Raw genomic sequence first — 27872 nt, forward strand, 5'->3', positions numbered from 1 at the left:
ACAGGCAGAGGGAGAAGCAGGCTCCATGCAGGGAGCCCGATGTGGGACTCGATCCAGGGTATCCAGGATCACACCCCGGGCTGCAGGCGGCGCTAAACCGCTGAGCCACCAGGGCTGCCCATAAAATATTTTTTAAAACACAGTTTTAATGGAAGAAGTTACAGCATAATTTAATATTTTCCATTAAATATGTCTTTCAAGGGCAGCCTGGGTGGCTCCGTGGTTTAGTGCCGCCTTCAGCCCAGGGTGTGATACTGGAGACCCAGGATCGAGTCCCACATCGGGCTCCCTGCATGGAGCCTGCTTCTCTCTCTGCCTGTGTGTCTGCCTCTGTTTCTCATGAATAGATAAATAAAATTAAAAAAAATATCTTTCAAAACCAGCTCACAAATCTCTCCAGATACTTATCTTAGATCTAGGGTTTTTTTGGATTGTGGTAAAATGCACACAACATAAAATTGATCACTTTCAACATTTTAAAGTGAACAACTCAGTGGCATTTAGTACATTCACATTCTTGTTGTGCAACCATCACCACTACCTACTTCCAGAACTTTCTCGTCACCCTTGAGGGAAACCTTATACCCATTAAGCAGTCACTCCCCCTCCCCCAGCCCCTGGCAACCACAAATCTGCCTTCTGTCTCTGTGGCTTTGCCTATTTTGGATGTTTCACAGAATCATATGATACATATAGCCTTCTGTGTCTGACTCCTTTAACTTGGCATTAAGTTTTCTAGCTTCATCACATGTTGTAGTATGAATCAGCATTTCATTCCTTTTTATGGCTGCATCATACTCCGTTGTATTGATATACCTAAACTTAATATTAAATTGTACCTTAAAATCATAAATACATTATTATTACAATTTTATAGACAACTTGGGAAAAAGAAAGCAATCTTTTGATCTCACTATCTTAACACATATAGCTATTACATTTAAGACTTTCTCTTAGGAGAATATTTTTCCATTGTTTTATCAGACTACATATCCAGGTACATTTTTCTATAACATTATTGTCATATACGATGATGTTAGATTCTAGGTACACAACTGAGATACAGAAAGTGATGAGAGGCTGCTTAATGAGTTGATGATAAACAATGACAGGAATTTATATTTTTGGAAACTTGTTCTCTCTACCTAACATTAACCCTCTAGAGACAGTTTCTAAAATTTTTATTAATCAGAAATTACATGTGTTAGAAAAGCAGTGAAAATAGCTTTAGTTTTCTCAAACATGGCCTTGCTCATTCTCAATGACCCTTGTTTCAAAAATGGAATCCTATACAATTCAGAACTACACGAAGAAATGGGTGGTCCTAACTGTAAGGATAAATAATGAAATGTTAGAATAGAACTTCACGATTACTTTTTTTTTTACGATTACTTTTATATTACAAATTACAGTAAGTATGTAAGTTCCTTCACGAAGCTACATAGGATTTATTTTAAAAGATTACCTTCAAAATCATCCTTGAGAAAGTCAGGATTTTTGGTGCTTATTTTACAGGTTGGGCCTGAGTAGCCAGGGTCACATATACACTTGGTTCCATTGATACAACTCCCATGTCCGTTACACATCTCTTCACATTGGGGACCGATATAGACATTATCAATGGCCCATGTCACTGGCTGAGAGCCAGCAGGGTAAAATCCTTGGTACCATCTGAAACGCACAGATCTGGAAAAGCGGTACATCACTTTAAAAATCCAATCAACAACAACAACAACAAAAAATCCAATCAACAGAACAACACAGCTTCAACGTAAGCATATCTGATCAATGAGCAGTGGGCAGTTACTACCTCTGCACCACGCTCAAGAAGTAGAAAATACGATTTGACATTCCATGAACACACACTACATTCCTCAGTCTCCAGGATTTTGCCAATTATGTTCTGCTTCCTGTAAGCCCTTCCCAATCCCATCACCAGGTCAAATTCTACCTGACCCTCCACTTTTTTCAAGATCGACTCCTTTGGTGACACTTTCTCTATTCTGACTATCTACACTCTACTCTGTATAGCTACTCCTTTTCTTCATAAATTGAAGTAAAATTCATGTAACATAAAAGTAATCAGTAGCCATTTAAAGAGTACAACTGGGTGGCATCACATTCACAGTGTTAGCTAACCACCGCCTCTATCAAGTTCTAAGACATTTTCATCATCCCAAAAGAAAACCTTGTGTCTATTAAGCAGTTACTCCCCATAGCATCCTACTTCCAGCCCCTGACAACCATTCATCAGCTGTTTGCCACAAGGGTTTTTCTATATTAGATATCTCACATAAATGAAATACAATATGTGACATCTAGTGTCTGGCTTTGTTCTTGTAACATAATGCTACCAAGGTTCACCCCGGGGGTTGCAAGTATCAGGATTTCATTCCTTTTTATGACTGAATAATAGTCCATTATATGGGTATACCAACTTTATTTGTCCAGTCATCAGTTGATGGACACTTTTTGTTTCTACCTTTTGACTTTTGTGAACTATGCTTCTCTAAACATGCATGTACAAATATTTGCTTGAATACATGTTTTCAATTCTTTGGGGGTAGAATGGTAGTGGAATTGCTGGGTCATATGGGAAATAACTAGTTCCTTCCTTTCTTTCTCTCTCTCTTCCATATTTTTGATAGGATTTCTATTATTATAATTATCACAGGTGGAGATATTTAAAAGTGTACCTATTTCCCCTATTGGTTATGAGCTCCTAGAGGCCAATGTCTATGTCTCTTTCTTCTTTGACCCTTTCAAGGTGCCTGGCATAGTGTAACATATACAGTAGATGCTCAATAAATGTTGTATGTCATTTGTTGTGAAGAGCTTTAAGACCAGATTAAGGTTTTGTTTTGTTTTGATTTTGTCCTATTGGCAACAGAGAGCCCCACAAGAGTATTTTATTTTTTTTTTTATTTTTTATTTTTTTTATTTATGATAGTCACAGAGAGAGAGAGAGAGAGGCAGAGACACAGGCCGAGGGAGAAGCAGGCTCCATGCACCGGGAGCCTGACGTGGGATTCGATCCCGGGTCTCCAGGATCGCGCCCTGGGCCAAAGGCAGGCGCCAAACCGCTGCGCCACCCAGGGATCCCAACCACAAGAGTATTTTAAAGAGAGGACGGACAAAATCACATTTGTTTCAGTTAGATGTCTCTTATTTATTAATCTCTTTTTAATCAAAGACAGTTTTCCCTTTTATTTATAATTAAATTGTCCTATCATATTGTTGATGATAGCTTCTTGGAAATAATCTACTTATTTAGGTAGTAGTCCAAAATAGTTTCGTATTATTTTATTATATTCCAAACTCAATTCAAATTTATTTGAATTTGAATTGGATTTATTTTTGAGGGGATGAATATAGAGATGGCATGTGTACTTGTTTTTGTACCCTATGAATTTGTCCCATTTTCAGTTATCATAGGAATCAAATTCAGAATAATTTATTAATTTGAGAAACAGAAATTAGAAGTCAATTTTAGAAGTATTTATTAGGCTCCTAAAGTTTAGTAGATAGTAAAAGCAGATGGAGTCAAGTTCCCACATATAATTTTAACCCTAACTTCACTGTTTATATCAAGACTCCAACCATACTGAGCTGCTCCCAAAATGCCAGTTCATAATTACATTTTATTTTCAAATACTTGTCAAAGTTTAGTCTTGGCAAGAAGCACTTTCTACCCTTTGAACTTTCAGACTGCTGAGCTGAGGGAAATAGCTAGAGTTTTCCTTTGAACAAAAGCCTACATGGATTTTTTTGAACTTCTTATTTATTCAAATGTTCTGCATACAAATGAACCACCTTGGTTGGATATTTATTATTGTTCACCTGCCTTGACTCAGAAACTGCAAGAACTATGATAAATGGGCTGAAGGGTCTGGTTTCACTGTGGTTCCCTTCTGCTGAAATCTTATTTTGAAAATTTCTCACTGCCACCCTCCCTGGTGAATGTCTGTTCTCCCAAACCAGTGGTATTCAAAAGGGTCTGTTTTTTTAAACATAAACTTAAAATTTCAGGCACATAACAGTGCTTTCATTAAACAGGGGTTTTGGTTGACTCATTATGAAACTGTATAAAGCAAAAGCAATTAGGAAGTTTTAAAGACAAAAAGACTCCAGACGAAAAGGACACAAAGGTAATGTGAGTAAAACTCTATGGAAACTCAATAGTTCATGCTTCAAATGTGAATGGACTATAGGTCGGGGCAAAAATGGTCATTTCTGCAGCTGAAGACATTTCATATGCTTTTTTGGTACCTGGTGTCCAGTAATTACACAGAAAAGGGTAATTTAAATTTGGGTCATATATATTTTTTTAGCATCTAGCTTGTAGTGTCACTGTGGACCATGTTGAATACAAACCAAGCAATGGTTCACTGAGTTGGAGAAAATTTAACTTTTGCCTTCCAGCAATTCATGCCTGTGTGGGTTTTAAGAAGGGTGCTAATTCTTTTCCTGAAACAAGGACCAGACAACACTATTAAGGCAAATTCTTCTCTTCGCAGAAATGGTTGAAGGCAATCTGAAAGGTAGGTTTACACTGTTCCGAGAGTGGGCAGGCCTCTTCAACAGATTTCTTTTCTTTTTATAGAAATAAAAAGGATACAGAATACAAATAACATGATGTTCTAGGTTCTGTACTTTCATCATTGGAGGAGGTATATTTTAAACTGACACCCAATAGCAGTAGGTGAAAATATATAAATTCCTAATGTTCAAATTATATTGCTTTATAATTTCTCTTGTTCAGATTTCCAAATTGTATTTCTTTATGTGTAAGCACAGCCCTGTGGACATCACCAATTCTTTCTAAGTGAGGTGGTTTCCATGACACCTCATGGTGCTCATGACACCAGAGCAACTGTCCTGCAACCTTATTTCCTATTTCTTTAAATAGGATTGTTTCCATGTGGGAACTTGCTGAAGCAAGTCTCGGTTGTTAAAGTGATGTAAACTTGTGGCCTACAACCTATCTTTGGGGTTGTTTCCTAGTTAATCCAATTCTTAGTTGAGCAACAGGAGGATGAGAAGTCCATTAAAGACAAAACCTGGATGCTTTTCAACAATACCATTAATGGTCACGATCTTGGTCATAAACGCCTATGTGATTGGCCAGTAGGCCTTCTCCCTGTCTACACTGCCCATAACCATGGATTTTTGGCATCTAGACTTTTGTTGCGTAGCTCAGCTTTCTGGCTATAGCTGACTGATTCAGATCTTTTCTAGAAATGTGGAATTAAGAGTTCCTGGCACATGAGAGCCATAGTTTGCTGAGTGATGTGAAAGTCATGATAAAAATGAGGGTCACACTTCTGTTGCTGGGGTCCTCACACTTTCTGAGTGGGGTCCATGAAATTCCCCAGTATGCTTCCAGTATGTTCTTCCACTTTTTGGTAAGCCCCTTTTATTTCCTGCAAGATATGATTTTAAATACTACAATTGATCTTGGCTAAAAAATTTTTCCTGAGCTCTTTCTCCCTGCCCTATTCTTCTATAGATAATCCTCCTCACCCACAGGAATAACAGCTTTCTAGTTATGCCGACTGAATTGTCAGCTCTATCTTCTAGAGAATCGGGAGGACATCCTGCTTAGTAGTGCTTTTTTTTTTAATAGTTGGATTTTCCATTGGGATAATATCATGGTTAATAGCAAGAACTAATTAATAAATGACATACTTGACAGATCAAAATATTCAAGTCCTTAGCAATCAAATTATAAAAATTATGCTGATGATATGATGAGAAGCAAATGGACTTATGTTCAAAGAGAATGCAGACTTGTGAAAATTCACTTTCACCCTTTTGGAAAAATACTAGGTATTCATAGTTTTGCTTGAAGACCCAAGACTTCTAATTATGCTGAGTTTCATGTTGGGAATGTAAATCTATTTCCATCTTGAAAGTATATTAGTACTTTCTTCTTTTCTTGACATACCCTGAAAGAATAAGTTCTTTCTTCTCAGAGAAAAGACAAATTTTGAGGCAGGCCGCTTTGTTGATTTCCTCTTTTTGTTCACTTATATTATTAGTTTTAGTTTTTGAACTATTCATTTCGTTTCTATTGGAATTGAAGTTACTTTATCTCCAGATAGCTTTTCAATAGAAGAGTCAAATATATGTAGCAAGAATGCTGAGAGAGGTTGAAAAAAATGCCTGGGTGGCAGGGAGTGTGGAACAATTTTTTTATGAGGCACCTAGAATATTCTTCCTACCTCCGGCTGTGCCCTCTCCATACACAAGAGACTCAGTAGGTGTCTACAAGTCATAAAATTCTTTTTTGCTTTTTTAGATTTTTATTTATTTATGAGAGACACAGAGAGAGAAGCAGAGACACAGGCAGAGGGAGAAGCATTCCCTGCGGGGAGCCCGATGCAGAACTTGATCCCGGATCCTGAGATCATGACCTGAGCCACAGGCATACGCTCAACTGTTGAGCCACCCAGGCATCCCCAAGTTGTAAAATTCTAACTGCATTTATATTGGGAGGTGGGAGCAGGTGAGAGGGGAGTGGATTACAACATTAGGAGAAAACCATATTTCTGTTGCTTCCTAATTGATCTAATAAAGACCCCTGGGGCATATGAGCCCACTACAGGGTACAGTCCATGGTGTACTCTCTTAAATCTATTTTCAAACTAGGGATGCCTGGGTGGCTCAGTGGTTGGGCATTTGCTTTGGCTCAGGTTCTGATCCCGGGGTCCTGGGATCAAGTCCCTCATCAAGCTCCCTGTGGGGAGCCTGTTTTTCCCTCTGCCTATGTCTCTGTTTCATGAATAAATAAATTAAATCCTTTTTAAGAAAAGAAATCTATCTTCAAACTAAAAGTGAGTCATGTGTCATCTATGTCCTATGCCTTGGAATATTCACTGATCTGCTGAAGCCAAGAACTGAGAAAGAAACAGGGTAGAAGTTGCCCCCAAGAAAGTGTCACATCCATGATGACATCATGGAAAAAATGGTCAAATGAGAAAAATGCTGGCAGTTCCTCTCACCCGCAAAGGTGCAACTTCCCAAAGTGCACGACTTCCCTTCTCCAGCCCTGGGTGGTCCCTGGGTAGTAGGCGCTGCTTGGGTGGTGCTCAGTGGAGCACAGGGAGCTGATGTGGCTGCTGCTGTGGTAGCAGAGGGGGAGCAGCAGGTGCCAAGTGGCCCCGAAGTCCCTTGAAAACTCAAGTCTGACCGGATCAGTAGATGAGCTATCAGTGGAGCATCCAACATTGATCTTGGGGAAGAAGGAAAAAAAAAAACAAAAAAAAACAAAAAAAAAAAACCGATACAAATTACTGCAGAGCAACAAGCCTTGAAATGATTCACCACTTCATTATTTTCTCAAGAGTCCATTTTCCTGGGAACTGTCTTGCTGAAATATTTAACACGATAAAATTCTGTTTTGCCTAACTGAGTAATATCATATATTACCTTCAAAGAATAATTTTTTCATAAAGAACCTCAAAGGGCCTCATAAAAAATTTATTTCCCCTCATTTTACAAAAAGCTAGGAAGTGGATAAGGCAGGGGCTGGCATGGATTCCAAATTTTACCTCTGGCCTACTTTCATAGCCAAATCAAGCAAATCGTAACAAAGACTATTTCCTTACTTCTAACCATTAGTTTTTTTTTTTTTTTTTTTTTCCAGTCCTTCTGTTAGGAATAAAGACTTCTGTTTTCCTTCTTGTGAGACCTTCCAAATAATCCCCAAAGTTTTGCACGTGAAAAAACTTCAGTATGTATTCAATATGAAGACAAAAACAAATACACTTATTGTCAAAAACAAATACAATTATTGTTACTATTTCCATGGCACAGGGAGAGCATTCTCAGACTTTCTTAACCAGGTCATCAGGGAAATAACTACTTCATTCCTTTTCCCATACTTTCAGGTAAATAAACTAAAACTTAAATACATGCAAGTAATTCTTTCCAAGCAATTTTCCCCTCTTGCAGTTGAGATTAATATTTTCTTGCTGTTGTAGTAACCAGACATATTTATATTTATAATTTTTGTGGTTGAACTTACACCTTGTACCTTTTGATGAGTAATCTATCAGCATTAGATAAACTTTTCAACTACAGGCATTTGTTTCTACCTAGATCCTTCTGATAACAGAATAAACCACAGGTATTATTTTTTTAAATTAACATTTAAAGCATACATTTAGAAAATATAATAGAAAGTTATTTAAGTAACTTAAAATAAAATTAGAAAACATAACAGAAATTTTAGAAAATAGATACAGAATAATTTCTCTATGAAAGCATTATTTGGTCTCTTTTTTTAAAAGATTTTATTTATTTATTTGAGAGAGAGAGAGGGAGTGAGCAAGAGAGCTCGAGCGAGGGGCAGGGGCAGAGGGAGTGGGAGGAGCAGATTCCCTACTGAGCAGGGAGCCCAACATAGGGCTCAACCCCAGGACCCTGAGATCATGACCTGAGCAGAAGGCAGACACTTCATCAACGCACCCCTGGTCTCTGACTTTTGAGGTGGAAGAGACAACTCTAGTTTAGAGACTACAGGAGAGTTAATCTAAAACAAATATTCTGAATTTTGTTGATGCAGTTAGGCACTATTGTAAGCTTTCTCAAAAGTAGATACAGACCACAGCTATGAAACAAGTGTTTTTGAAAATTAATACTACTGAATGATGGCTCAATGCACCCTTGGTTCTGATCGATTTTATCTAAGTTTTCAAAATACATAAAAAGGTTTTCTTTTATACATTATTAATTAGCTCTCTTCAAAATTATAAGAAGTCATGAATATTAATGAAATACACAAAAATAATAGAAAGTAGTGTCGTGTTATTTTATCTGTAAACTTCATAGCACCATAATAAATATCATATAAATGTGCTGGCGTGGTATAACAGTAGTTACATTGACTGGGTCTTATGTAACACATAAAAATTGTGACAACAATAATACTAGAATAGTATGGTCCTTTTTGTTTTTATAATGTTTAAAATAATTTATGTCAAAAACTTCCCATTATAGTAGGTAGGGAGATTATGTCATAAATAAAGGGCAAAGATTCAGAAATAAACCTTAGTAGGCCAATTGGTTCTGCTAATAAAAATGAATTATGATATAAAACCTCTTTTGTCCTTGGACAAAAATGGAAAGTCATAATGCATGAAATTATCTGTTATTTTCCTTTTCTTTCCTGGCTTTTGTTCAAGATAAAATTTAAAGCATTTCTGATAGAATAAAGTCAAGTACCTCAAATTGTATGATGGTGTTCTCATTCACATCCAGGTCACGAGTGGTAATGGAATGCTCACCAACTTCATTTGAAACAAATACCATAGCTGAATCTTCCTCGCTGTTATGTAAGAAAACAACAAGAAATCCATTGGGCAAAAGTTGATTGTGATTTGTATAGAGCAATGGTTTCACTTTAGTGCCTCAATTAAATACTTACGGTGCTCCTTTTGAAGAATATGGGCAATAAAGACCAATGTTACCACCAGGATAGAAAAACCAATTGTCTTCTCTGGGTCCAAAGTCAAATGTATCCAGTAGCATCAGAGGGTTGTTTAGATTATTCCCATCAATAATGAAGTCATCAATAATCCAGATTTCTTCTTTCTTACCTAAGGCATTTGGGGATTAAAAAAAGTTTTTCCACTGGTGAAAATTGGAGAGACATTTCTGCTTGTTACAAGAAGGTAAAGGACAGAAGGGAATCAGTAACACAGGTTACATATATGCCTTCTAGACAAAGAAACATAGACTATACAATAGTGTATTTGTAGCAATTAAAGTATGAAAAAATTAAGCTGTCAATCGTATTAAATTGACAGAGCAGGGAGCAGCCTCACTGATTTCAGAAAGCTGAAATGGTTTATAAAAGTGACTGCCCTTCCAGGAACAGTGGTGCGGTGCTAGAGACTTCCACTGCCAAGAATGGGATTTGAGTTATGTTGTCATGGTTTAGGGGAATCTGTAAGATATTTGAATCTGGAGCATAAGCGGACAAGCCTGTGGATTTAAAACTCAGGTACACTTGTTGATTTGAGGAGCAACTAACGACATTTAAAAAATTTTATTTATTTGTCTTATTTTATTTTATTTTTTCATGAGAGACACACAGAGAGAGGTAGAGATATAGGCAGAGGGAGAAGCAGGCCCCCTGCGGGGAACATGATACAGGACTTCATCCCAGGACCCTGGGATTAGTATCTGAACCAAAGGCTCAACCAGCCACCCAGGTGCCCCAACTCATGACCTTTTAGAGTCAACTCATCATTTGGTCTCATGCTATGGTCAGGCTGAAGGACTGTTGTAATTCAAACACTGGCTTGATGCATAATTTTATTCATTTATTCATATTTATGATTTTATTTATTTATTTATTCATGAAAGAGAGAGAGACAGAGACAGAGAAAGAGACAGAGACAGAGACAGAAGCAGGCTCCATGCAGGGAGCCCGATGCAGGACTTGATCCCAGGACCCCAGGATCATGCCCTGGGCTGAAGGCAGGAGCTAAACCACCCAGGGATGCCCACATAATTTTATTTAATTGTTAAAACTACACAGAAGAAAATACTGTTATATACTTTTTTAAATGCTTTTCAAATTTTTTATGTTTATTTGGAGATATAAAGGACTTTCTAGAAAGCTAGTAAAAATCACTCCTTAGGCTGTCATAGAATTTGATTCAGCAACACAGGCTGGGTGTTTAAGGAAGATATCTACTGAGTAGGTAAGAAGAGCAAATGCAGGCTGCCTTTGCAAAGCGCTGTTTGGACTCAAGGAAACAAGGAGATAAGACCATCCCAGGCAGAAACATCAAAATTCTCCAAGGTTGCTTCTTTACTGACTATAATTCTTACCAAAAAAAAAAAAAAAAAGAATCTGTAAACAGGAGCCTGTAGAAATAACCTGATGATTTAAATGAAGTCATATATGTATGTGTCTCTCTCTCTAATCCTATCACTATTCTAATTCTAGTAGCTGTATTCTCTTTTCTTGTTTTGGAAGCAGTTGGTGAAAACAGTAAAGAAAAATCAGGTAAGCATTCCAATCATAACATGAAGACAATGATCCTCTGGATTGTGAAACTTGGTCGCATTTATTTATTTATTTATTTACTTTTATTTGGTGGTTATAAGAGGTTATTTCTGTCTGTTAATAATAAGTTTAAAAAGTTTTGGTTTATTAGTTATAAAATAAATATTCAGGTTAAATTTTTGAGAGAGCAGTACATTTTTCTTATTCATTTCCGTGCTACCTCTGCAAAGAATCTGCTTAATAGAATATCTCCATGCTTACTCAGGCCATTAAATGCATGATTTGGTAGAGTCTGGTCCTTTATAATCAGCAGTTAATAGAAATATTGGAAGCAATAAAACATTACAAATTTGTAAAATCATTTTCTGTAACCATCTGAAAATGCTATTAAATTATACATTCACTTTAACTTATGACTGAAGCGAGTGTATGTGATAAGAATATTTTATCTAAGGCACTACCTGGTTGGTGTAAGTCGCTGTCACTTTGTCATGGTATTTTGCTGCAATGTTGTTCTGTCTCACTAATGAAACGCCATACTCAGGAGAACTATTTATTCTTAAATGAATTCAGCAAGAATGTAGCTACAATTGATGAATGACTGATGATTATGCTGAATTATTTTTTACAAACCTTAGCTCTGTAAGAGGCTTTAGCTATATTTACATCATCAAGAGAACTTAGGAGTCAAGTACAAAGAGACGATAAAGATACATAAAGTTAAATATTCACTGAGACTCCTCGAAAGTGAAGCATGTAAAATACGTTATGGATAGCTAAACCACTCTGCTGACAAACATTTCCACCACATCTTAGAAAAACATGGTACAATAGCACAGTCAGTTTTGAACACAGGAGAATGTGTGCACTCTTACCGTTATTATAAGGTTGCCAGAGTCTGAACCTTGTAGCGTTGGTCTGGGCAGTATATGGCAAGGGAACATTAATGAAAAGTATGTTGGTTGTTTGAGGGAAGTAAAATTCATCCATCAGGTGCCAAGTGATTCCCCCATTGATGGAGAATTGTAATAGAATAGAGTGAGACCTCTCTGGGGTACCTAGAAGGAAGACACCACAGGCATAAAACATATTGTGAAAAGAGTGGGGAAGTGGTAATATTCTAAGACTATTCTTTTGGCATCGATGCATAAGCTGACTTAGCTTCACAGAGAGGCCTGTGAGGCCTGTGAGGCCTGTGAGAGAGGCCTCAGAGGCAGCTTAAAGCAATGTCAGGTAGGGCTTACTGTATGATTGTATCTCTAAATGCACACCAGATCTCAGATTTCACAAAGCAGTATCTCCCCCTCTTCCTCAGATATGAACACATATCTTTCTGTATTTCATTTAGGAAATACTACATCAGAAAAATTTGCTTCTATGAGCAACACAATTTTATAAATGGTCAAACATTTAAATTTCAGGATACAAGCAAAAATCTGTTTGAAAGTTTATTATATCCAAAGGGCATTATTTGTCAAGGAAATTATTTAGTTAACCTTAAAGGTCATAATAGCAAAGAGCTGTCGTTTGGGGGTTCACATCTGTAAAAGGAAATACAAAATGTCCATAAGTTAAATTTTTAAAATGCAAAATTCCTACACCTAGGAAGTAGCAGTGGAAAAAAAGACTCAGGGGCATGAGGATAAATTTAACTACCACAGAACAAGTATGATTATTACAGGTATATGAAATTATTGCAAAGTCAGTAGTTATCTTACTCTTATATTAAGATAAATATTAGTATTATAGATTATAGTATTACAGAAACACATATGTGAACATTTATCTACTCAAATTTATGTTAGCTCTTCCATGTAGCAGAATTTATGGGCCTCAAATCCATTATTTCTTTGTGGGGGAGGAACTGTGTAAGGCAAGGGGGAGTTCTCTTGAAGGGAAATAATGAATTCTACTCATAGAAGGAAAGACTTACCTTTTGCTATAAATCTAAGTGAAAACTGGACATACATAGTATTGGTACAGTCTAGATCTCTTGAAATAAGCATCCTCAGTCCTTCCTGAAAACAAAAAAATGTAAGTTAAGCAATCTTATTTCGGTTGTAAAATTATTATTTTATACACCTAACTTGCATTAGCTAGGTAACAGATACATACAAGTAATGATCCAGAAGCAATGTTTGGTCCAGTTTAAAAGGAAAAATTAATCACTTCCCTTTTCTTAAGGCTTTCATTTCTCATGACTACACAATTTCATTGTCTCAAGTCTAAATCACACTTTGCTGTGACTTTTATAAAAAGCAGTGCATAAAGGACGTTACATATCTGCAGGCCTTTTTAAAAAGTAGCCTCCTTTGACCACAGCACGCCATGAGAGGGGTAATGAGGAAACAGATGGAAATTCTCTGCCAAGCGCTCCTGCTGGAATCTGGGATCTAATAGGTAACTTTTTCAGTGCTCCAAGGAGTCGCAGGGACTTACTACTCCTTTGTGCACTCCGACAGCCTGGGAGGCTCTCATTCAGGCTGACACAACACCCTCCAGTTGGTCAAGTTAAATAAGGCATAACTAAGCAAGTCCCCATGCCTCGGCTGTAACTGTTCACGCAGAGAAGCCAAAGAAGGAAGAAAGCGATCACATTAGCTTTGGTAATTTTTTCTGCTAATTAAGTATTTCTGGTTGCCTGGGATTGACAGCTCCATAGCTTGTTTTCTCCGTGTGTACACAGGACAGCAGTGACAGCCAGTAAAATAGAATTTCACTATGCAAATGTCCTAAGGTACAAATAGGCCTTTTAAGCTTCTTAGCTATGATTTCTGAATAAAGTGACTCTTTAGTGGTATAGGACTGTGTGATACTGGGTGAACACTGGATTTCTTTCTTTCTTTCTTTCTTTCTTTCTTTCTTTCTTTCTTTCTTTTTCTTTCTTTTCTTTCTTTCTTTTTTCCTTCCTTCCTTCCTTCCTTCCTTCCTTTTTTTAAAGATTTATTTATTTATTTGAAAAAGAGAGAGAGAGAGGGAGAGAATGAGCAGAAGGGGCAGATGGAGAGAGAATCTGAAGCAGATACCCTGCTGAGTGTGGAACCAGACATGAACAAAAGTTTGACTAAGCTATACTAAAGGGGCTCGATCCCAGGACCCTAAGATCATGACCTAAGCTGAAACTAAGAGTTGCATGCTTAACCAACTGGGCCACTCAGGTGCTCCTAGATTTCTTAAGTGTCAACTAATGAACACTGGACATCATTTTAACTAGAAAGCAAATTCTTCCTGTTTTTCTTATTACATGGCACAAAATCCTCAATAGCTAAAAAATTGAAAAGAGAACTAATTTTGTAATAGCAACCATGTTATTGAGTGTATTATATGCTAGGTTCTAAAATAGATGCTTTTCCCCTTTAAAGGACATAGCACTTGTAAGGGCAAGATATTATTATCTTTATGATGCAGAGGGGGAAACTCGAGACAGCAATACAGTAACTTGCTCAAGATCGCAAAGCTAAAAAGTGTTGATGGTATAATTCGAATCCAGATATGTCAGAATGCGAAACTTATCTTCCATCCTTCATAGGATGCTAGTGTTTTGTTTATTAAATCATCTTTTGGTTTTGGGAGAAGAAATCTAGATAATATGAAATTTAGAGTTTGGGAATTATTTAATACTGTCATGAAAAAGTAATGGCATGTATAACTGACCCTGAACTTCACAAAGCATCGACTCAAACTTCCAGGATTGCAGGTTGTCCTGTAAAAGCCTTATATTTCCAGTCTTTGCTTTTCTTTTACTGTCATAACTCACTGCCCTGCTCAGTCTGTGACACCTAGTCAATGCCTGTTCTTCATGTCTCGCTGTTGAGAGACACTCTCTGCCCCGTACCCTGACAGGCACAAAGCCCTGATGGCTTTACGGCTTGGTGCCACGTGGAGGTTGAGGTGTTGAGGAAAAGTGGCTTCTTTAACTTGGTAATGGAAAAGCTTTGAGGTGGGTAGTTGATAGATCTGGCTAATAAATAGCCCTTGCTAACATCAAGTTAAAGGAATACGATGATTTCTTCCCCTTTGATTATGGAACTTAAGTATAAAGTTGTTCCCACAGGAAAATATAAATCAGCCCTAAAAGAACCATTTCACATTGCATCTTGTAGGAACAATTATGTTGAAAGTGGGCACGATGTGTATGAAAGTATCTTTCATGTTGTAGTATTTGCTTGTAGTTCAGCGCTTGATATTAATTACATGATGGAACTGTCAAGTCCTGCTTCTGTGTACATTCTAGTTCACACGGATAGGTTTCTTTTCTCATCCTTTTTGCAGATTCATTAATCCATTTGTGCTAAATGTGGGAGTTCTTTGGCATCCAACAAGCTATTCTAATAGCTGATAGTACTCCGAAATCTATAGCACTATCATTTCCTTTTTTCTGAAAGAATGCCTTTCTAGGTCAACCTGCACCCTACTGAATGGCCACGCTGAGCCTTCTCTACAGCTTGCAGAGCTGATGGATAATATGTCTAATACATATAATGCTTGGCTGCTCTTGCATTTGGATGGCTAAAGGGAAAATAGAAAACACTGTGTATCTTCCTCCTTTATAGGATCTAGGGACCAAGTTAATCCCACTGCTTAAAAATTTATCAGTAAAGACATTTAAATCATGAAAAGTCACAGGGCCCCTGCTTTTTGGTCTTGTCAATGCTGCAAGCAGATCGGAAGTGAGCTAGTGGTAATCAGAGCTAATGCCTCCAACAAGACTGAAAAACCACACATGCAAAAACCAGTAGTTCCCATCCTCAAACATCCTATCTCCATTTCTTTGGCCTCTCATAGCTCTTAGGGACTTATAAATCTCTCAGACCCTTAAGTGTTTTTTTCTCTCTCAGCCAAACTTGAGAAGAATTCGAGATTTGAACAAGGATGACAGCATCTATCGGCTATAATTGAAAAAGTTCCAGGCTGTCTAATTTTCTAAGTGTTAGGTGTTTTAATCATTAAGGTTGTTTGTACAGAAACCCATGCAGATTTTTGTTAAAGATTTCATCTGCACACCTATATCAGCTGATTTCCCCATGCTGGGAGAGATGGGACATAACAAGTATTCACATAGGAAGATGTGCCAACCAGCATAGTGTTTTACACAACAGCTTAACATCTCTTTAACCAGACATCTAGGTTGAAATACAAAGTATACTAACAGTGTCTGAGAATGCTATTTCACTTGACTCAAGTGTTTGGTTTTCTTAAAGTCACCAAAGGGTTCTATTGGCAGGAGGAAAAGGAAAAAAAAAAAGAAAGGAAAAAACAAAGACCATTGTTTATAATTCCACAAGTCATATATTTCAAAAACAAATAAAATGCTACATTCTAGAAGATTCTAGAAATTGCATATGCACAATTTGTGTGTGTGTGCATATATATTTCTGCTGCAATTTTTAATTGCAGCAGAAAGTAACACAGATCTGATCACCAAAGCAGAGGAAAGATTTTATGCCTAAGTGATCTCAAAGAATGATTATGCTGAATGGAGAAGGAAACATGGTTCGGGTAGGAAGACAACTGCTATGTATAAAATAATGCACCATCTGAGCAGGTTCAGAAACACAATTGTGTGAAGCAGTGAGGGAAGGAGGGAATCCCAGTAGCAGTGTAGAGAAGCAGAATCTCATCTGACCCCTTTAAAAATAAGCGATGTTCCAGATTTGATGGTTTCACCATTCAGATTCCCCCTCTCAGCACCATACACTTCAGGCCAAAGATCGGGATGTAGGTTCCCATTGAAATCATCCTTAAGAATGGAGGGCAGAGGAACAACTGGCACACAGTAGGCTCCACCAAAGCCCCGGTCACACCTAAGGAAAAAAGGAGTGGAAGAAAGGCATTATTTGTCGTGAGTCTGAAAGCCGCTTACGTTTTTGTATTGTCAAGAAAGCAGCTGCTGGTTTTGTTGACTTACACACAGCGTCCGTCATCGCAAATCCCTCGTCCTGAGCACAGCCAGGGGCACCCCGAGGCCAGCAGAACGTTATCAATAGCCCAGGAGTCGGCCCCCATGGTGTAGTTGGACTGAATCCATCGGAAGCGGGTCCTGGGAGATCTAGCCAAAAACAAACAACAAACAAACAAAACCCCCACACTTGGTTAGACAAGCACCCTCAAAAGTAGTACATTTCATTTTAATTCCCCTTTCGCTCTCAAGAGCCCACCTCTATTCCAGTTCCCACTTACTTGAGACAGTTCTCACACCGAGCGTTGGATGCTCTTTCCCGCTGAACCCCAAAACAAGAGAGTAGAAAACATGCTTTTTAAATATTTCACCTTTTATTCTTTCTTTTCTTTTCTTTTTTAAAGATTTTATTTTATTCATGAGAGACACAGAGAGAGGTAGAGACATAGGCAGAGGGAGAAGCAGGCTCACTGCGGGGAGCCTGATGCAGGACTCGATCCCAGGACCGTGGGATCATGACCTGAGCCAAAGGCAGATGCTCAACCACTGAACCACCCAGGTGCTCCTCACCCTTTCTTTCATACAAGTGTCTTCTAGCACATGTGGGATGGGAAAGTTATCTCCAAGGATCAACTTATTCTGTGGTTGAACCACGTGCAAATTTCTGTGTTTTGTTTTCAGGCTTTTCCTGCTGTTGAGGACAAGGAAAGAGAGGGAAGGCATGATAAACATGAGGAAAAGCTGGAATCTCAGGACTTTCTCATCATGATGTTCCTGTTCTGCTGTCCCTAAATGGTTTCTGAGGCAGTAAATGGAAGCCCCATGGAAGTTCTGTCTCCCTGCTGGGCCTGAGGTTCTGGATCCCTAAAGGTGAGGGCCAGAACGATGTGATGCACTCCTGCATTTTCTATTCGATTTGCAATCTGCTTTTGGAACGTGCTGTCAGAAGATGACCTTGTCAAGGAATGTACCAGCCTTAGCCCAACAGTGAAGCGGTCCCTCACTTGGGAGCAGCCTGCACCGCAGAAGTCTGTGACTCACTTATTTGGAATGTGGAACACAGCCTACTTGAAGTAGAATTTCAATAGTAACATTTCGAGTGCTATTGTTTCCCTATACAGATTCTCCCTCAGTGCTACACAGCTGCCAGTGTGGGGGCTTAAAAATGGAGATCTGATCACATCACCACTCCACTTAACACCCTTCTGATGGCTCCCCAAGGAATGGAATGTCAAGGCCAAGCTGTATAACACCCTCCCCAACCCCCAACAAGGCCTCTCCACCTAGACAAGCTCTACCTCCTTACTCAGTTTAGAGATTGGCCCCTCCAGGAAGCTCGCTCAGATGCCCCTACCCTCAGGTAGTACGCCTGTGTTTCAATAACATCCCCGAGTATTAGCAATATCATCATTTTATATCATAAATAACTGCTGAGATGTCCACTATAATACATATGAGTCCTGGTATCCGCTTATTCCTTTTGCATTAGAGTTCTACAATTAGAGTTCTATAGCAGATATTCAATGAATGTTTGTTGAATAAAAGTACAGTGAATAACTGAGCTACTGGGGGTCCACAGGAAACCATTTTTGGCTAAATGCTGAAATGCTTTGGTTTCCTGCATTTGTTTTCTTTCTGCCACTTGGTTGTCCATCTCTGAATCAGAATAAAATCAGCAAAATGGAAATCACTGAGTATTTAATATAGAGAGCATTTAATACAGGGAACTGGAGGTACAGTTGGTGCCAGACAGAGCTGAGAAGCCAACAGGGGCAAGTGAGGAAACCAGAGTTGAGCAAAGTGGGGAAGACACCACAAGTCCAAAGCTGGGGGGCTACTGGGAGGAGACACTGTTGCTGGTGCCCAGGTGCCAGGGTCATAGGAGGGCCTTCTCCCGGGAGCTGAGTCACCGAGGTTGGCCAATATGCACTTGAGACACAAAGGGAAAGGAAGGGATACCCTGTATTATCTCTGTTTCCACTCTGATTATTTTGCCAGGCTCTGCCCCTAAATCTCTAAGGAAGCCAGCAGATGCAGGAGGCTGGTATGCAGGCTGCAGAGGCTGCCTTGCCTGTAAATCAGCACAGAGTAGTGTCAGGAAGGGGCAGGGATTTGAGGGGGTGACATCCCAGGACGGCACAATCTCTAACCAGCCACCACAGGACACAGCAGTTCCTCAACAGATCCCCAAATTATCCCAATGCCTAAACCACAAACCTGGGAGCCTGCTGTAATTACGCCCAATGCAACTCTTGAATGTGATCTGAAATCCCAGGGAGGGGAGGAATGATGTAAAAACAATATGAGCATTCTGAAGGAACCAAATTTTTACTCTCAGTGTGGTACTGAGAATAAAAAGAAGGAAAGAAAGGAGGGAGGGAGGGAGGGAGGGGGGGAAGGAAGGAAGGAAGGAAGGAAGGAAGGAAGGAAGGAAGGAAGGGGGAAAGGAAAATGAAGGCTACTATTCTTCCGTGTGTGATGATTCCACATACCGCTCAGCGTGAACAAATATCACTCTGGTTATTGGGTAGATACTAATTTTTACAACAGAACAGAACTTATTTTTAAAACTGGATCCGGTGGGCAGGCTTCATGTTGCCAAAGAACAGGGAGGTTCAGGTCTGTGAAACTTCTGGTACTCACTAAACCCGTTAAAAAATCGCAACCCAAAGCACCTGGTACTTTCCGCAACCGCCCACCCCGCCAGCACTCCATGCATAATGATCATGAGGGAGTAATAGCATTGCCAAGTGGAGTCACAATTATTTTCCAATTAGGTGACAGAAACCCAAAGCTCTGACATGAAGCCAAACGACAATTCTCACATGGTGGAGAGTGGAAGGTAGACGGTGATCCGCTTCCAATTCTGGAATCGTTCGGAGGTGTAAGTTGAACTTTCCGTGTAGTGCAGGCAGCCAATGGTTGGAGGCACACACTCTTCAGTGACCAGGTGCCAGTCCCTGCCGTTGTTTAGAGAATACTGGAGCTGTACACTGTGGGAGTTGCTGAAGGGCTTGCTGCAGCCCATGCTCATTTCAAACTGCAAGAAGGTTGATGCTGACACATGAAAATCCCAGGTCTCTGCATAACGAGGTTTTCCTACAAAAAAGGAAAAGTTTAATGGTAGCCTATAACTGTTCTCTCCTTGCTTATTTTGCATTTGTGCTTTGTAACGAACACTTTCGGTGGCAAACAAAAAATTATGTCTTATCTGAAGTGACTTCGTCTCGCAATAATAGCTTTTATTTGGTTAGAATAGACTTGGACACATGGAAGGCAGCTAGTTTGAAAAGCGTTACCATCTTGAGGCATCTTATATCTGCAATTCTGCAAATTATGAAACACGGGGAGGTGTTCAAAGAGAGATTTTATGGCTCTGCTTTGAAGACACCTGAGTTAGACCACACGAAGGACAGTCCTAATGTAAGCTGCCACTGGACCTAACAGGTTATCTTGGAGGTCAACCCAATTCTTTTTTTTTTTTCCAGAGTCTCCCTCAGCACAGGCAGTTATGTATACATTTTTGTATTAGAGTCTCCTCTTGGGTTTTAGTTCATTTAGTCCTCTAGTTAATTAAATATTCTCCCTTTATCTGGTGAAAATATATATACCTATGTTTTCAGTGAATATGAGAGCGGTGTCCATAGAGAGACAGTCAATACCAACTTGACCTCCCTGGATCCGGTACCAGCTGGCTTGCAAATCAATGGAGCCATCAAATTTGTCTTGAAACCCAGTTTGAGAGCTGTCATTCATTCCTATAAGGACATCATCCAAGGCCCACTGGGCTGAATGTTTCCCTGAAATCAGATGAATAAAGGTGGTTAGAGAGAGTTCGTTATAGAGCCTATCAGCATCTTTATGACTGTGATTTTAAATCAAATTATCCAGGAAACTGAAAGCAAATTAAGATGCATATGGTACAATGTGGCTTTAACTGCATGTTCTCAAGGCCACCAGGAAGGGTGGCGTGAGCAGTAACTTGCCATGTTGGGGCTGCCACCATCGAAAAGCTGTAGCGGGGGTTTTCGCCTCCCGTGGTAGGTCAATGGAAATGATCTGTGGCTCCAGAAATGACATGAAGTCCAACTCTCGAAGCAAATGCCAGAGTATCCCGTTGTCATTTGAATACTGAACAACAAGCCCTGAGTTAAAAGACATAAATCCAGTTACTTGGACAGCTTTCCTAGAGGCAAGAAAGGCAAGGAACAGTATTTTTAAAATGGCAAGACTGCAGCAGAAACTTCAAATTGCATCTCATAGAACGAGGGCACATTCATCTAACGTCCAAGGAATGAATTAGCAGACCTGAAGTCTCATCAATTCCTTGACAGTTTCTAGGGCACCAACTCCCAGGAAAGGGAAGATGAAAAAAAAAAAAAAAAAAAACCCGTAAGTTCTTTTAAAGACTACTCAGCTTTGTATGAATGATGAGTAGTTTGGTAAAGGGGACATAAAAAATCCACTCCAGATCATGTATTTGAATTTTATATTGTGTCCTGAACATTCCCAAGTCTCATATATCATTATTAGACACTCAGAAGAAATGTCTCAATCTCCTCAGCACAAAAATCAAGTGGTGCTCTTTTTTTGCTGAAGCGCCAGACAGGAAGCATGGCCCAATCTGAAATTCTATTACACAGAAGAAAATCCTTTCACTGGCACTTCATACTGTATCAGACTTTGGCTACTGAAGACAGAATGAAGTCAAATTACTAAATAGCAAAGCAGAAAATTCACTCCCCTTCAATATTAGTTCTACTTTCCTTTCCGTGTCGCCCTTTCCCTCTTTACCCACCCCCCTTACCCAATGTCCCTCCACCTATTACCAGAGTGACATGATTTAGGGACCTGCCCATTAAAGTTATAGGACCATATATGCTGCCCTTGCTACGTCTCCTGGAAACTTTTTAATTTATTTATTAATTTTTTTAAGTAGGCTCCATGCCCAGGGTGGCTGCAGTGCCGGGCTTGAACTCACAACTCCCAAGATCACGACTTGAGCTGAGATTAAGAGTCAGATGCTTAGCTGACTGAGTGACCCAGGTGCCCAGACACTTTTTTATGCTAAAAGAGGACAGGGAAAGGGTAAGCATGAATGCAAAAAAAACCCAAAAAAACAAAAAAACAAAAAAAATTTTGAGAATCAACAGGATATCTATTATGTATCTATGTGTCTGTCTATATATCTATGCATCATCTATTCATCTATGTATGTATGTATGAATGTATGTATGTATGTATCTATCCATCCATCTATCTATCTGTTGCTATTGATGGGAGGGGCAGAAGGCTTTCTTGGCATCTAATTACCTATTCCATAACTGTTCCCAAGACTGGTACTGCATACTCATAATTATGTCTGGTGATACTGACGTACTTTCTGAGTATTCACAGAAATTATGTTCAGTAAAGGTGTATTTGTTATACTAATTTTGTTATATCTTAACCTTTTTGGAGAATTTTAAATCATTCATGGTACATACAGTAACTTTTTGATTTTCCCCATCATTGGCTGATGGGAATATTTCAATCCTTTTATCATGCTGGGTAACTAAGAGTTTACTAAAATTAAGTTTCAGGAACTATTAGGATAAAATATAGAAGCAAAAGAATGCCTTTTAAGGCTAGTTGTTAGCACATGGAATTATTGTTACCACATCTGACAAGGGAGGATGCCAGGAACAATAATGACTAATACGCAAAAAATCAGAACTCTCAGGAAAATTAATCTTACCAGATTTAAAATAGAAGAAATCATCATTTATAATGAGAAGATAAAGATAGCTCAAAGAATAGGAACTCTTTAGGGAGAGAGCATGATGCATAGAGGTGTAGAGATTGGCAGTTAAAGCTTCAGTGGGTGGCTGCAGATCCATGTGTTGGAGGAAGAGAGTTACAGTAAAGTTCATGAAGAAAATGGAAGGTAGTCTGTTTCTCGTCTTTATTTAGTTAAGTTGAGGAATTTCTGGCAAAAATCCAGTCCCCAACCTTTAATGTTTGTTCAAAATATGTCCTATTTGCTTTTAATGTGATTTTGGGTGGCTGAGAGAGCAGACACTTCAAAATTTAGTTTTTCTTGTGACTATTTTTGTTGATATGGTTTACATTTAATAAGATGAGAGAGAGAATAGTTTAGGTAGTTATCTATCTGGGGTGTGTGTGTGTGACCTATTCAGAAGGTAGATTACAGAACCAGAAAGGAAGCATCATGAGAAAAAAAAAAAGTCTCACTGGCTAGTCCTTTCTAGTACCTTCTACTCAAAGTATGGTCCAAGAACCGGCACCGCATCACCTGGGAACAGGACCTACCTGTGGTGGTTTTAAAACCTGTCCACAAATTCTTTGACACTCTTCCCTTCAAAAAGTGGAGCTTGGGGCACCGAGGTGGCTCAGTGGTTGAATGTTTGCCTTTGGCTTGGGTCGTGATCCTGGGGTCCTGGGATCGAGTCCCTCATCGGGCTCCCAGGAGGGAGCCTGCTTCTCCCTCTGCCTATGTCTCTGCCTCTATCTGTCATGAGTAAATAAATAAAAGTTTTTTTTTTTTAAAGTGGAGCTTAATCCATCTTTCTTTTTTTGAGTGTCACTGGACTTAGTAGCTTGCATGCAATATATAGAATAGGATAAGAATGACAGTGTGTGATTTTTGAGACCAGGCCATGAAAGGCTTTGCACTTTCTTCCTGTTTTCTCTCATGGTCCTCTTGCTTGAGCAAAGCTGGGTGACAGGTGGTAAGGATGCTCAAGCAGCCTACAGATAGATTCACCAGGAAGAAACGGAGGCCTCTTGCCAACAGCCATGAAAGAGAGCGTATTAGAAATAGATCCTCCAGCCCTGCTTGGGTCTTTAGATGCCTGCCCACCTCCTGGCTTTTATCTTGCACGCAACCTTATGAAAGATTCTGAGCCAGAACCACCCAGCTAAGTTGCTTCTGAATCCCAACTCACAGAAACAAGAAGATAACTAACATTTGTTGTGTTAAGCCACCCAGTTTTGGAGTAATTTGTTCTACAGCAAAGCACCCCAGTCTGGCTGAATCAGAATCTGCCTTTTAAAGCTTCCTAAGGGTTTCTGCCTGCAGGCCTCATTAGCCTTTTTAAGAGTATCACAACAAGGTCTGCTGAGATTAGGGCCCAATCCCAAACAACAATAAAGGAGGGCCTCCCAACAATGAAACAAGGGAGGAATGCAAGAAAGGGAAACAGCAGTCTCCATATTTTATATAAATTGCTGAGCCCCATTAGCTGTGTCATCTGGCACACTGCACATCTGAGAAAAAAACCAAGCCATTTTAGCTCATCTACTGAGAGTTTTGGGCATGTACATTTCTCTCTCTAAATTACAACTCCATCTGCATGCTGCCCCGTCTTATTGAAAATAGCCTAATTTTGATTTTAATTCCAAATATGTAAATTAATGCTTCAGCTTGAGCAAGTAAAAAATCTTTACTGGAAGAGATTGGTTTAAGGATTTAGGCAGATTTACATTTTAACAACCAGTTTTCAATAAAAGGCTGAGAAATGCCTGTGGGATGTGAATTACGTGGCTAGCAAGGAGTTCAATAGCTCAAGAGTAGTTGAGAAAAAGTTACTTGTTCCTAAGGGAATTTGGCCGGTAGGGCCAACTTCATTTTTCTTTCCTTCTTTCTTTCCTTCTTTCTTTCCTTCTTTCTTCCCTCCTTTCTTTCTTTAGATTTTATTTATTCATGAGAGAGAGAGAGAGAGAAAGACAGAGAGACAGAGACACAGGCAGAGGGAGAAGCAGGCCCCATGCAGGGAGCCTGACATGGGACTTGATCCCGGGACTCCAGGATGACGCCCTGGGCCGAAGGCAGGCGCTAAACCACTGAGCCATACAGGGATTTCCCCCAACTTCACTTCTATATCAAGTAGATGCTTCCCAGTATACTCTGGTCAGTTTTTTTTTAAAGGTTATATCCACAGAACTGTAATTTTCAGAAGAGTCATGTACACACAATTGCTATATTGTTCCAACCACCAAGTATTTTATAGTAATTTTATGACAAAGGTTAAAGAAATGTTAAAATGTTCTACCTCTCCAATCAGAAAATAAGGTCTTGATGCCAAGGACCCTGTCTTCTGTATATACCTCAAAGCTCCTGCCTCTGCATGGGCAGAGTACATGTTCTATAAATATTTATATGTTTTGAACTACTTATTATTTCTGTAGGGTGATCTTGTAAAAATTTAAATCAGATTATGTCATCGCCTGGGCTAAAAAGCCTTCTGTTGGTGTTCATGACACACAGACTGAGACCCCATCTCCCTACCATGGCTAGCAACGCCCTGAATGCCTGGGCTCCTGTCCCCATTTCAACGATTCCCTAGCCACACTAGCCTTATTTCTGTTCTCCGACATCACAATTCTTTTCTACTTCGTGGCCTCTGCTGTTTCTTCTGACTAGAAAACTTTCCCTGAGCTCATTATGTTGCTGGCTCCTTTTCATCCTTTAGATTCCAATTTAAATGTTTCTTTCACAGTAAGCCCCCTCCCAGACCACTTTATCTAAATCAAATCACCCAATCAGCAGCTGTCATCTCATCAGCTTATGTATTTCCATCTAGCCCGTCAATCTAACCTCTCAGTTATCTGTTTTCTGACTCCCTTCCCCAGAATGGAGGTGCCCTTCCGGGAAAGGGGTTTTGTCTGCTATGGTCATGAGTGTCACTCTGGTTCCCCCCCTTCTGGCACATGGTGGTTTGGACTTCTTGTCCCCTTCACCATCTTCTCTCTTTCCCCCTGCCACATGGCTGGCAACATCCAGAATCTACCCAGCAGCTGCTTCACTATTCTGGGTGCTGGAATAAGAACCTCAGATGAGCCTCGATTAAAGTGTAGCACAAAGGACAAATCTTTTCTGTTTTAACCCACTGAGATTTATTTATTTTTTAAATTTAAATTTAATTAATTAACATATAATACGTTATTGGTTTCAGACGTAGAGATCAGTGATTCATCAGTCTTATATAACACCCAGTGCTCATTATATCACGTGCTCTCCTTAATGTCCATCACCCAGTTACCTCATCCCCCCACCTGCCTCCCCTCCAGCAACCCTCAGTTTGTTTTGTATGATTAAGAGTCTCTTATGCCTTGTGTCCTCTTGTTTTGTCTTATTTTATTTTTCCCTCCCGTCGCTTAGGATCCCGTTTTGTTTCTTAAATTCCACATATGAATGAGATCATATAATAATGGTCTTTCTCTGATTGACTTATTTCGCTTAACACAATACCCTCTAGTTCCAACCACGTCACTGCAAATGGCAAGATCTCATTTTTTAAAAATTTAATCCACTGAGATTTAGAGATTGTTCATTGTAGCAGCATAACCCAGCTCATCATGACTGATGTGTCAGACATTTTGTGACACTATCTGTAGCCTAGAACATGTTTGGCTTAGAGCAGATTATTATTATTTTTTTTTAAAGATTTTATTTATTTATTCATGAGAGAAGCAGAGAGAGAGGCAGAGACACAGGCAGAGGGAGAAGCAGGCTCTATGCAGGGAGCCTGACTTGGGATTCAATCCTGGTCTCCAAGGTCACGCCCTGGGCTGAAGGCGGCGCTAAACTGCTGAGGCACCCTGGCTGCCTTAGAGTAGATTCTTAAATAAACATTTGTTGAAGAGATTAGGGAATGCAAAATGGTTTGTAAAAGTCTTTAGACCACTGCTTCAGTAAATCGATGATCTGGGTAATTACTAGACTAAAAGTACTGAGATACTCAGAAAAAGTCATGAAAGCTTTAGTTAGTGACGATATGGCCGAGCATATTTAGGACGGATCATTACAGCTATTAGTAGCTCCACTAACAGATATGGTTTAAGCCAACATGTTATACACAGTTATGCCTGAAATAATAACAAACTCAGAAGCTACAAGACTTGTCACACACCATCCATGAGATCAAGGTTTGGAGGAAGATCCATCTGAGAGGTCCATGGATTCTGTGCTGGGAAAAGTTGCATTCAGGGTTCCTTAGGGCATCCCATCCTATCTGCAGAGCTCCTGGAGACCATTTATATATGCCACAAGTATTTTGTATTTCTTTCAGAACTGAATCCCTGGGACGCCTGGGTGGCTCAGTGGTTGAGGGTTTGCCTTTGGCTTGGGTCATGATCCCGGGGTCCTAGGATTGAGCCTCACATCAGGCTCCCTAAAGGGAGCCTGCTTCTCCCTCTGCCTATGTCTCAGCCCTTCTCTCTGTGCCTCTCTCTGTGTCTCTCATGAATAAATAAATAAATCTTAAAAAAAAACTGAATTTCTGAGACACAAAATGGTCAGGATGCCTAGACAAAGCAGAGTTCTGGGCAAGGAGGGAAGCAGTATGCAGGTGGTCAAGACATCCATTCTGGAACAAGCATCAGTGGTTCAGTCTCTGCTCATCCACTTACTGACTGCATGATCTTGGGTAAGTTACTTGACCTACTGTGCCTCAGTTTCTATAGCTGTGAAATAGGACTAATAATGCCTATGGCAAAGAGGTATGAATGAAAATGAAATGAACAGATAAAACACTTGGAATAGTGCCTTGAATATAATATGTGCTTAGTAAAAGTTAAGGTTTATCACCACCAAGAACTGTTTCTTCTACCAAAGGATGCTAATATCACCAGAACATTTATGGGCAGGAAGCAGAGTCTATTTGCCCAATGCAAACAGGCTTCTAGCCCCACACTAAATGTAAAAGGCTCTGCTATTTTTTTCTATTGAAACTTATAAAGAAACAGCATTCCTTAAAAAACACACACTTTGATCATAAACAAATATACCTTGATCAAAACAAATATACTGTGACATGATCCATAAGCTTTTCATTTCAGGCTTAAGGATCTAGATGAGGAACCTAAAAGATCATGGCTCTACACAGCTAGCCATTTAATGATGAAGAAGAGAGAGAAGAAATGATGCAATGTAGTGTCTCAGTTTGC

General features: G+C 39.4%; 1 protein-coding gene across 2 annotated transcripts in view; it reads right to left on the reverse strand.

The window, feature by feature from the left end:
- The window catches only part of RELN (reelin), a 498553-nt gene that overhangs the window by 66828 nt on the left and 403853 nt on the right, over nt 1–27872 (reverse strand). For both annotated transcript variants that reach the window (XR_012014160.1, XM_072791484.1), the window contains exons 32-42: nt 20909–21067; nt 20534–20722; nt 19748–20021; nt 16932–17072; nt 16650–16827; nt 12957–13041; nt 11899–12081; nt 9431–9602; nt 9229–9331; nt 7005–7234; nt 1466–1686 (exon numbers count right to left, since the gene is read on the reverse strand). Coding sequence is in view for 1 of the 2 variants with exons in the window: in XM_072791484.1 (XP_072647585.1) it covers nt 1466–1686; nt 7005–7234; nt 9229–9331; nt 9431–9602; nt 11899–12081; nt 12957–13041; nt 16650–16827; nt 16932–17072; nt 19748–20021; nt 20534–20722; nt 20909–21067 (1935 nt within the window). In the remaining variant the exon portion in view is untranslated. The remainder of the gene's footprint in view (nt 1–1465; nt 1687–7004; nt 7235–9228; nt 9332–9430; nt 9603–11898; nt 12082–12956; nt 13042–16649; nt 16828–16931; nt 17073–19747; nt 20022–20533; nt 20723–20908; nt 21068–27872) is intronic.

The sequence above is a fragment of the Canis lupus genome, chromosome 21 (assembly GCF_048164855.1).
Source record: "Canis lupus baileyi chromosome 21, mCanLup2.hap1, whole genome shotgun sequence".
In the NCBI taxonomy this organism is placed as follows: domain Eukaryota; kingdom Metazoa; phylum Chordata; class Mammalia; order Carnivora; family Canidae; genus Canis; species Canis lupus.